Raw genomic sequence first — 15071 nt, forward strand, 5'->3', positions numbered from 1 at the left:
AGAGTAAGTTATACAGCACCGATGCATATGCATGTGCACATCATGTCGTCAAAGCCCTGTAACCTCTGTTTCTTTTTTTTTTCTTTTTTTTTAAGTAATCTGTTCTGCTATATTTTCTTTACAAAATGAAAATAAAATACTGTTGTTTCTTTCAATGCTGTTCAGCATTTCAAAGAGTGAAGGCCGGGTGCAGCAAGGCCAAGCAGAAATTGCTATTTGGTGATCATAAAATTGCTAGTATGGCTTTAAATACTGCATTTGACATAAAGGTGAAAACAAAATTTTTCTTTATTACACTTGAAAATATTATGTTATAAAAGATTAATTGTACTAAATTGTTTATCTATAGGTCTGACAGGCCACCTATATTTTATTTATGTCAGAGATGAGTATTAAGGGAAAAAAGGAAATTCCAGTTTTGGTTTTCAGTTCCTGTTTATTGCATATTAGAAAACAAAAATTGTACAAACACAGCACACTGAATGCTTATCTACTTTCCTTTCATATGTTCACTCTGAACATCTTGAACGAAGACCTTTAGAGTTCATTGTAAAGGAGAACAGAAAACATAGTTTGTGGTTATTCTTGTTTACTTTCCGTGAGCTGCTCCCTGGAGGCCTCATTTGAAATCTGCAGGAAGGGAGTGCTGATCTCACCCGACTGCAGGTCACTGGCCACCCGCAGCAAGCAGCTCAGGACCATATCCTTGGCCAGGCCGGCCTCCAGGTTGCCTTCCCGGCTAAGCTGTTGGGTGATTTGGTCAAGGCTGGTCAGAACAAGTTCTGAGCCCAGCAGGGGGCAAATATTACCAACATCCCCATCTGATCCTGGAGCTCCATCCCTCACCATGTTCTCAATCATGTACTGCTGGTATAGATCCAAGAGTTTCTGCTCCAGGTAATGATTTAGAAGAGAATTGGAGAAGGGCCCCTCACGACCCTGGAACAAAAAGCTACGATCACGACCACTAGTCTGTCTCCAGTGGTTTGAACCTCTCCTGAGCAGGTTCTGTAGACCTCTCTGTCCTGGTGGAGAATCCTCGACTGCAGGCGGGACATCACATGAGTGCAGGAACGGCCTCACTGGCTGCACATCAGCATAGACATTAAAATCGGCCTCACTGGTCACAAGAGGCAAAACCTGCTCACCTCCAATATGGAGGTCGCTGTAGTTTTCATAGATGCTCTGGCAGCAAGAGGGAACTAAGAAGGGGGTATCTCCACTGTCAGAATAAGCTTGGGCTGGGATTTCCATCTCTGCAGAGGTCTGCCTCTTTGTATAAAGTGCTTGGACATGTGAGGTTAACAACGGAGGGATTTTCAGGTCGGCCGAAGCCCTCAAGGTCTCTGTTTCAGCTGTTACCTTCAAAGAGCTTGGATAAATGAGTGGAGAAGGTCTGGAGGTGGTTGAAGTGAAGGAGGTTCTGGGTGGTCCACCGGCAATTTGGAAAGTTTTTTGAGGAGGCAGCAAATCCTCCTCCATCTCCCAGTAAGTCATGCTCAGCAGTCTCCCTTCGCAAAGCATTGCTGGAAAACAAAAATCAAATAATCATTCCATGGAAGAAAAATACTCAATTTGTTTTTATCAGTTTATTTGAAATACAGCCTGAAATGTAGCAATCTACACAAATAATAGAATAGAAAATCCCTTTTATTGTCCCACAATGGGGAAATTGTGGGACAATTGAGGACAGTTTTACATTAATGGATATGTGAAAAGTAGCAGCAACACCAGAGATGTGCAAAAAAAAAAAGTGCCAAAAGAGAAGCCTTCAGCATCTGTTTAAAATATGTGCCATGCCCTCACAAATATGCATTCTCCTTGAACTTTAATACATTTTATAAACAGAAGTTTCATAGCTTCATATATTAAAAAAATACTTTTATGTAAGGGGTTTTATAAAAAAAAATTGTGACCACCAGACAGCTCAGGAATAAAGTTGCAGAGAACTTTAAAACAGAAACTGTTTTGTGGAAACTGAGACAGGTTGTGGTATCAAGACTCTACATGCCAAGATTGAGAAGAGAAAGGTGATAGGAAACTTAGGAGAAAGTATATGGATGCATTTTTGCTGTTGATTGTTTTTGTTGTTGTTTCTTGTCTGTACAACATCCTAAACAAGAAAAGACAAATTAAGTTTTTCAATTTCCACCTGCAGCCTCCTAAGTTGTTATGTCCCTTGGTTTCATCTGTTCGTGGTTCTGTTGTTAACATGTTATCAGATGTATCGGAGTGGCATGTAGTTAGCGGCTCTGCTAACTGGGTTGACATAAATATGGAGGCAGCACAACTAACTAAAAGAGTTAGGCACAGCACCAGTGGGACCAGTTAGTCTGGAGCCATATTTGTTGTTGTTGTTGTTGTTGTTGTTTTTCAGAGTGCATTAGTGCATCAATTGATCGGATTTCTTTTCTATGTTTTGGACTTTCTTGCTCTTGTCCTGGTTCCTGATTCAGCATTAAGGTTGTATTTTTTGAAGAAGTCAGAAGGGTGGCACAACGAAATCTATTATTTAAAAAAAGATATAAGATGTAGGCCGACGTACATGCACCATGTGGTTAGGGAAATACATACCCTAAACACAACATCTGCATAGTGAAACTGGTGGTGGCAGGAACATGCAATAGGACAAATGATTTTATATTCAAATACTTCAAAGTCAATAAGTACATGAAAGACTATGGATCTGAGTATGCAAATGTTTTATAACATTCACTACCAGTCATATGAAATCTAAATATAATTCAAGAAAATCTGTGCTGTATTTCCATAAAATATAAATGCATATGATTTGCATGAATGCAAGAAAATCTATATTTCTGGTATACAATTAAGGGTATTGATAAACATTTATTCATTTATCATTGCTTTTGCAGAGAAAATGTTTACCCTTCAAAATTCTAAACTTAAAAACTAATAATAATCAAAAGTCCTCCTACCTTGAACCACAATCAAACTTCCAATTGGAATTCTGCTTACAGCTTGTTTTTGAATCCTAGAAGATGTTCTACTTCCCTTAAGTATGCAGAAGTTTTGGAAGAAACCTTGGAAATTTCTAAAAGTCTATCCTCTTGACAGAGTACAGCAGTCTGCATGTGTGTGAAAAGTGTTTTATATGCTCTATTAGAGGAAGTGGGACTACAGGCTTCTGTCACTCATATCTCACTTTCAGAAGCTGAACTTCAGAGCTGCTTTCAAATCAATATCTCTAAACTGTGCAGAGTTGATACACACAGCGACTTTATCCCAATTTATGATTTACTTTCCTCTCCTTGCATTTGGGTATTCTTCACTACAGATATATATATATATATATATATATATATATATATATATATATATATATATATATATATATATATATATATATATATATATATATATATATATATATAAAAGAAATCAACAAACATATGAGCTGTGGAGAGAGACCAATAAGGTGATGTTCCTGTGGAAAGGAAACAGGTGTTTAAAAGCAGAAGAAACTTCAAGCTGAAATATTATCAAGAATTAAGCGGTAGAGCAGACCTATTCCTCTTTTTTTGTAAAACGTGACAGGTTCCAAAGTGAAATTTTGAAGATGAAATGTCCTTCTATTGTTAGCATGGATTCAAATGGAGAAGGTGATTTAACACAAGCTTTAGTTAAGTATATCCTGTTAACTTTGTTTATTAGACTGTAAAATGTGCCATTACTGCAGTCCATAAAATATATCTCTGTTTGAATCATAATGTCTTATAAATAACACAGATAATTCTGGTAAAAGGGTTTCATGCACTTATTATAAGCATGATTGTCATAGAAATATTCAGTTTTATTGAGCAGGAGTTCTGCAAACGAACCAATGTGATCTGCTGGCTAGATAGAAAATATTTTAACCTGTTAATCATTCACAAAAAGACTTGTTAAACCCTAAAATACTTAGGTTTGTCTGATATAATAGATGTGAATTTGATACAATTAATGACAGTTTTTTTGTCTCTATATGCAGTATAATATTTATATTCTAACGTTTGATTACATCTCCAAATGAGTCAAGTTAGTTGAACCAGAAATCTCTTTTGTCAGGATAAGAGTAAAATCTTTCAAACACAGTAAGTAGAAAAGAATAGGAACACAGAGGCCAGCCTATATATAGATATAGATATAATAGCCCATTTAGATTATAATAACAATCACCATCATAATCATAATTTATTTACTTCTCTTAAAGCTACAGTGTGTAACTTTTAGCGACATCTAGCGGTCAGACTGCAGACTGCAGCAACATGAACATCTCCCCCCCACCACTTCTCCCCCCCGACAGTACGGCGAGCGTTACGGGACAAAATGTCTTCCACGACGTCCGCATCACCTACCTTCTCAAGTGGTGAGGTTTGTTTACATAGATAATTTTACAGATAGTATTTCATTAGTCTGTGTAGGGTATAGATTTCATGTAGACTTAAGATAATAAATATACCCGTTATTTTTTCTACATCGTTGTGACATTTTGGCGATCTCGCAATCGCTGGTTTGTTGGCTCTGCACTGCCGTAGCGCAAAGATGTCTGCCTCCATGGCTGCGAGACCCGCTCCTATGTAATTATAAATAACGAATTCTAAGGCGACGCAAATATTAAGGTTAAGAGGCTGAGCTCGTAGATGATGATAAAATAACATAGTTATGTATATTATATTACATTTCTGACTGTATATCCCTGTAATTATTACACACTGTAGCTTTAAAGGTATAGAGGAGGATTTTCACGAATTTTTGAAAACACCCACCCTCTCCGCTTTAAAAAAAATAAAATGCACATGCGCAACCCTGTACCCGCTCCCGAGAGGGAACGTCTATTAAACACGTGTGAGAGCATGCAGGAACCCATCTCTCCTTGTGCAAGCTCAGTTTAAAAGTGGCTGTTTGCATCGCTCATACAAGCTTACTTTCCAAAAAAGTATTTACAATTATTCCACTATGTCAGATTCAGCACCTGTAAGTGAAAATGGGGAGGAGCATGAAGGCAACCTTACGTAAACATATCACTAGGATGATTGACAATTAGGAGGACCACTTATTTCAATGAAAAAAAAAGGATATTCTCCACTGCACATTTAAGGCTCAATAAAGGGGGACATATGTGGCAGAGAAGAGAGAGCAGGTCACGTGCAAAGTAGGCATGGACATCGGAAAATGACAATACCTATCAAATAGGTACCAACTTAGTGCCAACCTTTTATTTATGCCACGGGAGTATAAGAACTGACCAGAAGGGATTCTCTTTACACCAACAAAGATATGAGCCCAGCTATATCTTTGTTGGTACCTTTGTTTGTACCTTTTCTTTGCTAAACTTAGATGAAATCATATTAAAGTTCAAGACCTGTTTAAGAATTGTTTACTCTAAAATGTGTTATTACAAGAGTGATCGCTAAAGGTAAACAAACCGGGAATAAGCCCTGTGATGTTAGCACTTTCTGTTGGGATTTGGAGGTTTGTCCACTTTCTCCACCAGAGGGCGCACGAGATCTCCTGGAGCATGAGCCGATCACACCACCTGTCTCTCATCTGCTCATCAGGAGATCCGTACTTAAGGAGGCGGAGGGCTTCACTCCAGTGCCAGAGTGTTTGCCAGTAACGGTTAGCAAGCCTGAGCCAACCTGCCTGTCTGTGAACTCTGACTTTCTGTGAACCAAACCTGATCCCGTTTTTCTCCTCTCTGCCTCCCAGGTTGATCCTGCCTGAATACCTGAAACTCTGGAGAGTTTCTCTGCCGGTGATCTGTCTGCTCGTTCTCAGTAGGACTCTGGAGAGCAGCCTCAGTCAAGTACCTGCCTGCCCGCTCTCAGAAGATTACTGGAAGGAAAACTCAATCAGTGATCTGCCTGCACTCTGTAAGCTCTGCCTCCACCTCTGCCCTCAGCCTGCCGACAACCTCTGGACCCTCAAGGTTACCCCCCTCTGCAGCTCTGCTCCATTTCCGAACAGGTACAGACCTGAACACTCACAACCAGCAAAAGACCTGGACCTCCACTAATCTCTCTGTCCTCCGAACAGCAGTGAACCCACTCGTGACCAGTCAAGCCCCCTCTTAGATCTGAACATACTTTGTACATTTATTATTAATAAATCTTTGAACTTTTTCATCTGCTTCCGAGTGTTCTGCATGTGGGTTAGACACATTAATCCGAACATGACACTTTATAGGGGGTACAAGCCTACATTATAAACCAATCTGTCTGTCTGTATGATCAAAGGATTTAACAGACTCTGCAAGGTCCTGACATGTTGTTTTTAGGTGCTGTATAAATACACTGAATTATCTTAATTAAAAGGAAAGTCTCACTCTCAGAATCTGTTTGCAATAAAACGAAACTTGGAAGACATCGACCATGTTTAGTAAAGTATTTGTCTTAACAGAACTGAATCTTTCACAAATATCAGTTACGTGCTTAAAGGGACAGGCGGTGGGTTTTTCCCAACATAAAAGCCCCTTCTCCACATGTCTCACAGGAGTTAGACATCTTGCTTACTTCCTCTGCTTAAGACAGGGGAGCTCAAAAACACCAGTAGCTAATCAACAGAAGAGGAAAATACTGTATTATTAATAAATAGAGGAAACAGTAGACTTAAATGACTCTGAGTGAACTGAAATCCTATGCAAATGATTATTTACCAAATAAATCTCTCTATCAATAAAGCTTTTTGTTTTTAAAATTAAGTTCCAAAATGTAAAAAAATAGATTACAACTTATATATCCGTTAAATAATGGATAAACTTCAATTATCCTTAGTTTGATCTATGATAAATGTTTATGAATTAATGGTTTTATAAGTGGGGCAACTAAAAGTCTGGACTCTGTTGTTTAGTTTATGCGTCACTCTGCTGCTGGTAATAATACCTGCCAGGGTTGCAACCACTCAGTGTAATGATAACACCAAGTGTAGAGTTACCAGACCAATTCTACAGCAATGTTGCCGAGCAACACTAAAGACATGCTGAGATCAGGTTTGAAGCTTGTTTTCAGATCTGCTTTTATTTGGTAACATCAGCACCGAGGACAGAGACTGGCCCCAGTAAACAGCTCAGACAGGGTTAGCTTAAGTTTCTCTTGCTCGTTTCCTTGGAGTAGTCTGAATGTCTGGAAATAAGGTGAGATTCTGTAAGGATGTCTGAATCCTTTTAGAGGAATGTTCAAGAAGCTCAACAATGTGTTCCATCCCAACCATCATGGAAATAAAGCCGGGCGTAACGGCGGGATTCAGGAGGACTACCACAATGCCTGCACGGTCCGACTGGTCCGCAGCACCTCCATGCTGGTGGTGGGGGAAAAAAGTCGCTCTTCCGAGGGGTCCACTCTGACACGGAGTAAGAGCAGCGTGAGCATTGAGTCAACTCTGTACTATTACCAGAGACAAGAAGACAGGATATGGCTGTACTCACAGAACCAGAACTGTCTGGAGTACCTGGAGGCTTTGGTGGCTCTGAGAAGACAGTACACTAAGAGTGTAAGTGACTTTAAGAGCAACGATGCCAAGGCCACAGAGTCTCCAAAGAAGGAACCCACACACCTTCCACCAAAGATGGAGGAACCGGTAATATGTGTTTAAAAGTAACTGTTTCTTCTAACCTGAGTTAAAATTGTGCAGAGCATCAGTGCGAATTAGTTTTCAGGTCTTGCCACTGATTGTTGAATTGATTCCTGTTCGACCATGGCCGGGCCATTCCAGCATAGTATTTTGATCTAAAGCCTATATATATATATATATATATATATATATATTACAGCTCTGGTTGTAGGTTTTAGGTTTATAGACCTGCTGATCCAAAATGCTGCAGCCAGGGTTCTGATGAAAATTAAAAAGAGAGATCATATCTCTTCTTTCTTAGCTTGTCTTCATTGGCTTCCTGTTAAATCCAGAATAGAATTTAAAATCCTCCTTCTCAAATATAAAGCCTTAAATGGCCAAGCTTCATTTTATATCAGATATATGATTGTTCCTTATGCTCCTTATGTCTGGTTCCTAGAATGTCTAAAGGTAGAATGTTAGGCAGATCTTTTAGTTATCAGGTTCCTCTCATGTGGAACCAACTACCACTTTTGGTCCACGTGGCAGACACCCTTTCTAATTTTAAGGGTAGGCTTATAGCCAGAGAGGCTCAGGTTAACCTGTGCTATCTCTATAGTAATGCTGCTATAGGCTTAGACAGCTGGAGGACATAGGGATCCCTTTTTCATCTTTCTATCTCAATTTAATTCTATCTCCATTCTCCCACTCTACAGAAGTTGTTTATAGATGTTCGAGATCGGACCGTTTTTCAGTGCAGTCCTGTTTCTCTGACTGACTGGCTAGATGTGCTCTCCTCATCCTCTGACATGGGAGCTGGCTCGGAGCTCGTCTGCCTGGCTTTGTGTTTCCTGAACAGGGCTGCCCATGGAGTTGATTTACAGTTTCCTTTTGTATCTCTGCTTCTTTTTGTATGTCTGCTTCTGTCTCCTTGCACCCCAGTCAGCCTCGGCAGATGGCCGCTCACACTGAGTCTGGTTCTGCTGGAGGTTAAAAGGGATTTTTTCCTCTCCACTCTCACTACAAAGCATGCTTAGTGTGAGGGATTGCCTTCGAGTCAATGAGTCGATGCAATCAACTAGTTTTCCTTAGACAGAAAACTTTTAAACAATTTGACTGTATGATGTGGTTAAATTGTAAAGTGCCTTGAGATGACATGTGTTGTGAATTGGTGAATTGGGAAATTTATAAATAAAATTAGTTGTTCCTCTACCAAAAGCCAAAGTCCTTCTCAAACTAGTAGGTTTTTTCCACAAATATCCTCTGTTTAGTTTAGTCCTTGTTATTTGCTCTCTAAGATGCACTCTCCTTGACTGACCTGTCAGTTTGGTTGGACAGCCATGTCTTGGTAGGTTTGCAGGTGTGGAATATGCTTTCCATTTATAGTTTATTGACTAGAAATACCTTTTTGAGACATTCAAAGCTTGCAATATTCTCTTACAACTTGACCATGCATTTAACTTCTACCTCTAACCTACAACTTTGCTGGTGTGTTACTTGTTCTTCATGGTGTTTGTTCGTCACTGATCATCTTATAGGAGTAGCTAAGATTGAATAAAACACAGGTGGATCCAGTTTACTAATTGGTGGCTTCACAGATGATTTTACAAGGTTTTTATTTGAGGACATTTTAGTAAAGGTAGGTGAAAACTCCTTTGTTTGTGAACATCTATTTATGTATTTTATCGTTTACCCTTACACTTCAACATCATGCACTATTTTGTTTTGGTCTATGCTTAGAGATGCACCGATCCAACACCTGGATCGGATATTGGCTACGATGTTGACTAATTACCTGGACTGGAGATCAGTGATTTTATGCCAGAGATGAAATCTGGTGCACTTTACAAGGAACTGTTATTTCTTTCTTTTTGATTCGTTTCGGTGTCAGATATCAGCTGATACAATTATCCCAGGTATTGTATCGGATTGGAATCGGAAAAAAAATGTATTGGTAGTTCTCTAACTATGACATAAAATCTCTTTAAAATTCATCGACATTGGTGTTTTTTACTTGATATGGTGGAAAGTTAAAGCGTTACGAAAACTTGTGTATCGAAGGAAAGAGTGAAAAGCATTTTTTTCTTCCACGGTCAATCACAGATATCAAGAGTCAAACCATCTGCACCTTTAGTCCCAACAGAAGAGGACACTCTACAGTTCTTTGACAAGGTTATTGCCAACTGTGACAGCGAACCTCTGCGTAAACCCTACAGGGACAATGGCCATGCAGATGTAGACTTCATAGGTGAGTAGGAAAAATTATCATTCCATAGATTTTAAATGTAAGTATTAATATAGACTAAAAGTTTGGGGCTGCACAGTGTGCACAGCAGTGCTGCCTTGCAGCAAGGGCTCTGGGTTCAATTCATGTCCCAGGGTCTTTCTGCATGGAGTTTGCATGTTCTCCCTGTGCATGTGTTGTTTTCTCCAGGCACTCCCGACTTCCTCCCACACTTCAAAAATATGACTGTTAGGTTAACTGGCCTCTCTAAATTCTCCTTAGGTGTGAGTGAGTGGGTGAATGGTTATTTGTCCTGTTTGTCTCTGTGTTGCCCTGAAATAGATTGCCTTCCTGTCCAGGGTGGACCACCTCTCGCCCATAGACAGCTGGAGAGTGCACTAGCACCCCTCAAGACCTCAGCAGGGATAAGCAGGATGGATGGATGGATGGATGGAATAAGTTTAAGAAATCAAGTCAAATTGTCTGTCCTTGATGTCAGGGATTTTAAACTTATAGACCAAACAGATGATATTTTAAAGCCAAATTTAGGTTGACCCACTGTACTTAAAATACAATGGGTCAACTATCCATAGAAACGGATAGACTGTATCTTTCAAAAATGCAATCTTTACTTAAACTACAACTGATTATATTCATGCTATTTCTTAGATCAAGAACATTCAAGAAATAAAACATTAAAAATAATTTTTTGCAACTGAAAACAGATGAAAGCATAATATGTTAATTCTTACATTTGTTGCATTGTATATGCTTACATTTCTAACACAGTGTTGCTCTTGTAATTTCCCTTTATAATTACATAAAGGAATTTCTAAAATGGAAGTTTACTTTGGGTATTCCTGTAGGCACAGCTTTTAGCAGAACAATATATGCAAAGGGTAATCCCACCATTTTTAGGAAGTGTTTTGACTTGGCCCCACTAAGTAAACTAGCATTTCTACTTTTTCAGCTGCAGGGTCTTTATTGAGCTGCACTAATTATACATTTTGGTTCTAAAAATGCACTAGAAGATAAAACAGACTATTTTTTCTCAGTCAAAATACGGATTTCAAAAGCAACTTTGCCATAATTATAACCACTCCACCTTGAACAGTTAGTATTTAAGCCTTAAATCTGATTTTATTTCAAATTCATTATTCTGCAAAGGTTTACATATCAGTAATTATCAGCAGTGCATCATATATTTTCTCATGTGAAGCTTAAGCCCTTTAAAATGCCTTGAGGTGAAATAATTAAACACTGGTAAATTCTTTTTTCAAGAAAACTGAAGGTGTTCTTCATAATCCTGAGAAATAAAAAGAATACATCAAGGTCAGGTACCATAACTCAGAAATCTGATGTGGATCTAGCTGTTCTTTGCGTGATAATGAGACCTGCGTGCATAATTTGTAGGATACAAACACGGTTCCAGCTCTGTGAGGCAGGCTAATTGCCAGCCATGCGACCTTGCCTGGTTGAAGCTTTTGTTGTTGAAACAACACTGAAGGATTTCATTATGAATACCTGAAGAATCTGGTTATGCACAATAATTCATATTCAGCTATATCACTGTTTGTTGATTTTGGTTCTAGGTTATTTACGAGTTGGGTCAAAGTCACTGTTGCTGGTCCGATGTCTGTTTTTTAAATGGATTTTCTGAAATTCTGGCATATACTGTAGTTCAGAGCATTTGAAATAAATATATTTTTTTTAAACTTCTGCATACTTAAATTGTTTAAAAACCTATATCTTAATAATAAACTGAAAGAAAACTGTATTTTAATTTTTTAACTTTAATAAATTTAATAAAGAACTTCCACATTTAGAAAGTGCCACCAGTAATTTTATTTAACAAACTCTCTAACTGTATAATAATTCAGAGCATTAATCACGACTTTTAAACAAACATTCTAATTGATATAATTGTTTTTTTTTTTTTTATGCTGAACATTTTTATTCTAATTATTTTTCCCACAGGTATAAATGCCACACAATAAAGAGGGTTTTTTTCCTTTTTCAAACCTCCAAACTAGATGAAGTTAAATAGTCTTTTTGTTACTAAACAGAGTGAAGATGGCAAGAAGTTTTAAACTGTACTGATAGAGAACTCCTGAAAAGAGTGACATGCTAAAGTTACTCTTTACTCTTCCCTACCAGCACAAATGTTAACATACCGTTTTTTTCTAGACTCTATAGGAACTGCAGTTGGAATTGTTTGATTTGGTGTCATGAGACTAAATCAGATTAAGAGTTATGGCAACAAAAACACCAGGTAGGCTTGGTGTGAAAAAAGGATAAATATTTGGGAAAGCACCGCATGTGAACTATTACATTTAATGTAGGATTTCTGATGGATGAAATATTAATTGCTCTATCAAAGGCACAGGGAACCTTTTTAGCCGAATTATTTAAAATACAAGATTATTTTAAATAAACATCTAAGGAATAAAAAAAAAAAAAAAAGAAAAATCAGCAAACAACAGATTCACTTGTCTATGGCATACTGACACATACCACAGGGAATACTGAGAAACACAGAAGATCAACAGAGGTTTTGTAAATAGGAATGGTTCAGCATCCATTGCTCTGTTAGCTCCAACCTTGTCAAATGTTTATAATGTTGTCTCATTGGCAAATTAAAAGTCTTGAAACAAGGGATAGCTACATTTGTATATGTTTATTTGGGAGAACAATAATCCCCTAAAAAATCAAATCAGAACTCAAATTACAGTAGGTTACATTTTTCAAAAATGTTACATAAAAGATTATGTTGTTGCACCAGTTCTCATGGATCCAGTGGATCTGATGGATCCAGTCTGTTGAGGAGGTTCCTCAGAATCCAAACCTGCCATTAAAGAGCTAAAGTTTATTAATGTAGGAGCCATTTACCTTTTTTTCTGTATTTATCTCCTCAGTGGATGTATATCATTTTGTGCTTTGAGGATGTCGGCAGGGGGGTGGGGTTATTTAAGGTCAAAATTCATTCTGTTCAGGCGTTGCTAAATGAGAAGAGGCAAACAGTTTTCTATTTTCTAATCTGTTTCTATTTAGTTAGAAGTTATGTTGGTTTATTTTCTTCTAATTGGAAATGGAAAGACAATGGAGATAGGAAAACAAATGGCTTTAAGCATAACTTTAAAAGAAGACATGTAAGAAACCATCCATCCATTTTCTTACATGCAAGCGGGGTTGCAAGGGGTGCTGGTGCCAACACCAGCTATCCACAGGTGAGAGGTGGGGTACAACCTGGACAGGTTGCCAGTCCTTGCAGGGCAACACAGAGACAAATAACCATTCACATATACACTCACACCTAAGGAGGAACTAGAGAAGTCAACCTACTGTAATCGTTATATTTTTGGACTGTGGGAGGAAGCCGGAGTACCCGGAGAGAACCCACGCATGCTAAGGGAGAACATGCACACTCCCTGGGCTGGGAATTGAACCTGCAACCTTCACACTGCATAGCAGCAGTGCTACCCACTGCTCCACTGAGCAGCCCAGAGAAAGGAACCAGTAGCCTAAAATATAAGATATTAGCAGTTAGATTTACTAATGCTAATAAATGTAGTGAGAACTGTATGTTGTTAACTTATAATTTAACAACTTTATTGGCCTCTAATTAAAGTTGTGCCCTATGGTTTCAAAAGTGTAAACTATGAAATTGTGTCAGTCTCATCTCATGCTTTCCATCTCTGTTGTCCTGCCTTAGTGGCCTCCAGCTCAGCTGAGCATGACCTGCACTCCAACTGGGTGCTGAGGGTTCCCCGGGTCTCAGACGACTCTGAAGAGAGAGCGGTTCTTAAATGTGCCAACGAAAGCACCTCAAAGACAAAGAAGAAGAAAAAGCAGCAGACTGGTTCCACAAGCAGCAGACTACAACTTCAGAGGAACCCGATCCACCTCCCCAAAGTGGTGGAGAGTGCATTCCAGACCCTGCGCTTCAAGCCCAAATTAAAAAAGCATTGAGGCTTGAATGGACATTTGAAACCTTTAGCACTGCCATGACGCCGACAGAGCTCAGCCTAAAATGTTTCCACAGGCAGTGTTCTCTGAAGTTGGTCTTGCGGGGTGTACAGTGCCTCACAAGTTTTCTTTGAACTTTTTGACATTTTGTCACACTGCAACCACAAAATTCTACATATTTCATTTAGATTCTATAAATTAGATCAACATAAAGATTTTTACGAAAAAATAAAATATCAAAAGCCAATATTTTACCTTCCTTTGCCATCACATCACATCCAAAGAAAACAACCTCCATCAGAGGAAACATAAGAAAAACTTCTGACCTGTGTATAAATAAATATAGAACAAATCCAACTGTTCTATAAAAGCCTCTTTGGCTTTTTAGACATTAAAGAACACCATCATGAAGACTGAGGAACACAGCATACAGGTCATGGATGGAGAATAGTTTAAAGCAGGGTTACGGTACTAAACAATATCCAAATCTTCGAGCATGGAAACTAAAAATACCGAGACATGACTGTCCACCTAAACAGCCAGGCTGGGCCAAAAGAGCGAATAAACAGCGAAGGACATTGTAGCTCTGGAGGGGCTTTAGATTAACAGCTAATACCCAATAAACTGTTAAAGATAACTAACAATCTTGCACACTCCACAAATCTGGTCTTTATGAAAAAGCTGCAAGAAGTAAGAAAATGTCTATGTTCAGTTTTCTAAAAGCAATTTATGAGGCATATTAATCCTGTGGAAGAGGGTGTTCTTCTCAAATTAGATCAAAACTAAAATCCAAACTATACATGCACTGTAAAAATAAAATGTTGGTAGAAGCATAGTGGTGGAGAGGTGCATTTATTCCACAGAGAAGGAATGAGAAGTCAGAGCAAATGGTGAGGTAATGAAAGTAAATAGATGGAAATACTGAGAAAAAACAAAACAAATTTAAGCTCCACGAAAAAATTAAGGATGTGTCGGTGAAGATTCTCAGTCATCCAGGTCATAGTCAATCCAAAAAAAAGTTAAAAAATAATCCACTGGAGTTTGTTTCCAAGTTTGAAGACGTTTCACTTTCCATCCAGGAAGTTTTTTCAATCCAAAATGTAAGAAATAGCATTGAATTCGAGGTTTTATAGAGTGGACCAAACACAAAGCCTTGTTTTAGCTTCAAAAACGTTCAAATTTTTCGTCCAGGATGTGGTTTAGGTTCCCCTTCAGGTCGGACAGTAAGCTTAAGGGGCGGCAGTTGAATGTTCTTAAAATACATTTTGAAAACTGATGCGTGCAAATGTTCTTTATCAGATATGAAGGCGCCTCAGTCAAAAGTGGGCAA

General features: G+C 38.4%; 2 protein-coding genes across 2 annotated transcripts; one reads left to right on the forward strand and one right to left on the reverse strand.

Annotated features, from left to right (window-relative positions):
- Positions 1-429: 429 nt before the first annotated feature.
- On the reverse strand, positions 430-1526 carry LOC119794708 (TLR adapter interacting with SLC15A4 on the lysosome). Its single transcript, XM_038302365.1, has one exon. It carries the CDS (start codon positions 1522-1524, stop codon positions 580-582), a length of 945 nt encoding a protein of 314 aa, XP_038158293.1. The 5' UTR covers positions 1525-1526; the 3' UTR covers positions 430-579.
- A 5496-nt stretch (positions 1527-7022) lies between these two features.
- LOC119794748 (uncharacterized protein C13orf42) lies at positions 7023-14548 on the forward strand. The gene is made up of 3 exons (XM_038302447.1): positions 7023-7578; positions 9655-9799; positions 13488-14548. The coding sequence occupies exons 1-3, from the start codon at positions 7174-7176 to the stop codon at positions 13742-13744; spliced, it is 807 nt and encodes a 268-aa protein (XP_038158375.1). The 5' UTR covers positions 7023-7173; the 3' UTR covers positions 13745-14548.
- The last annotated feature ends 523 nt before the right edge of the window (positions 14549-15071 follow it).

The sequence above is a fragment of the Cyprinodon tularosa genome, unplaced genomic scaffold (assembly GCF_016077235.1).
Source record: "Cyprinodon tularosa strain WSP-4 unplaced genomic scaffold, ASM1607723v1 ctg49, whole genome shotgun sequence".
Classification (NCBI taxonomy): Eukaryota; Metazoa; Chordata; class Actinopteri; order Cyprinodontiformes; family Cyprinodontidae; genus Cyprinodon; species Cyprinodon tularosa.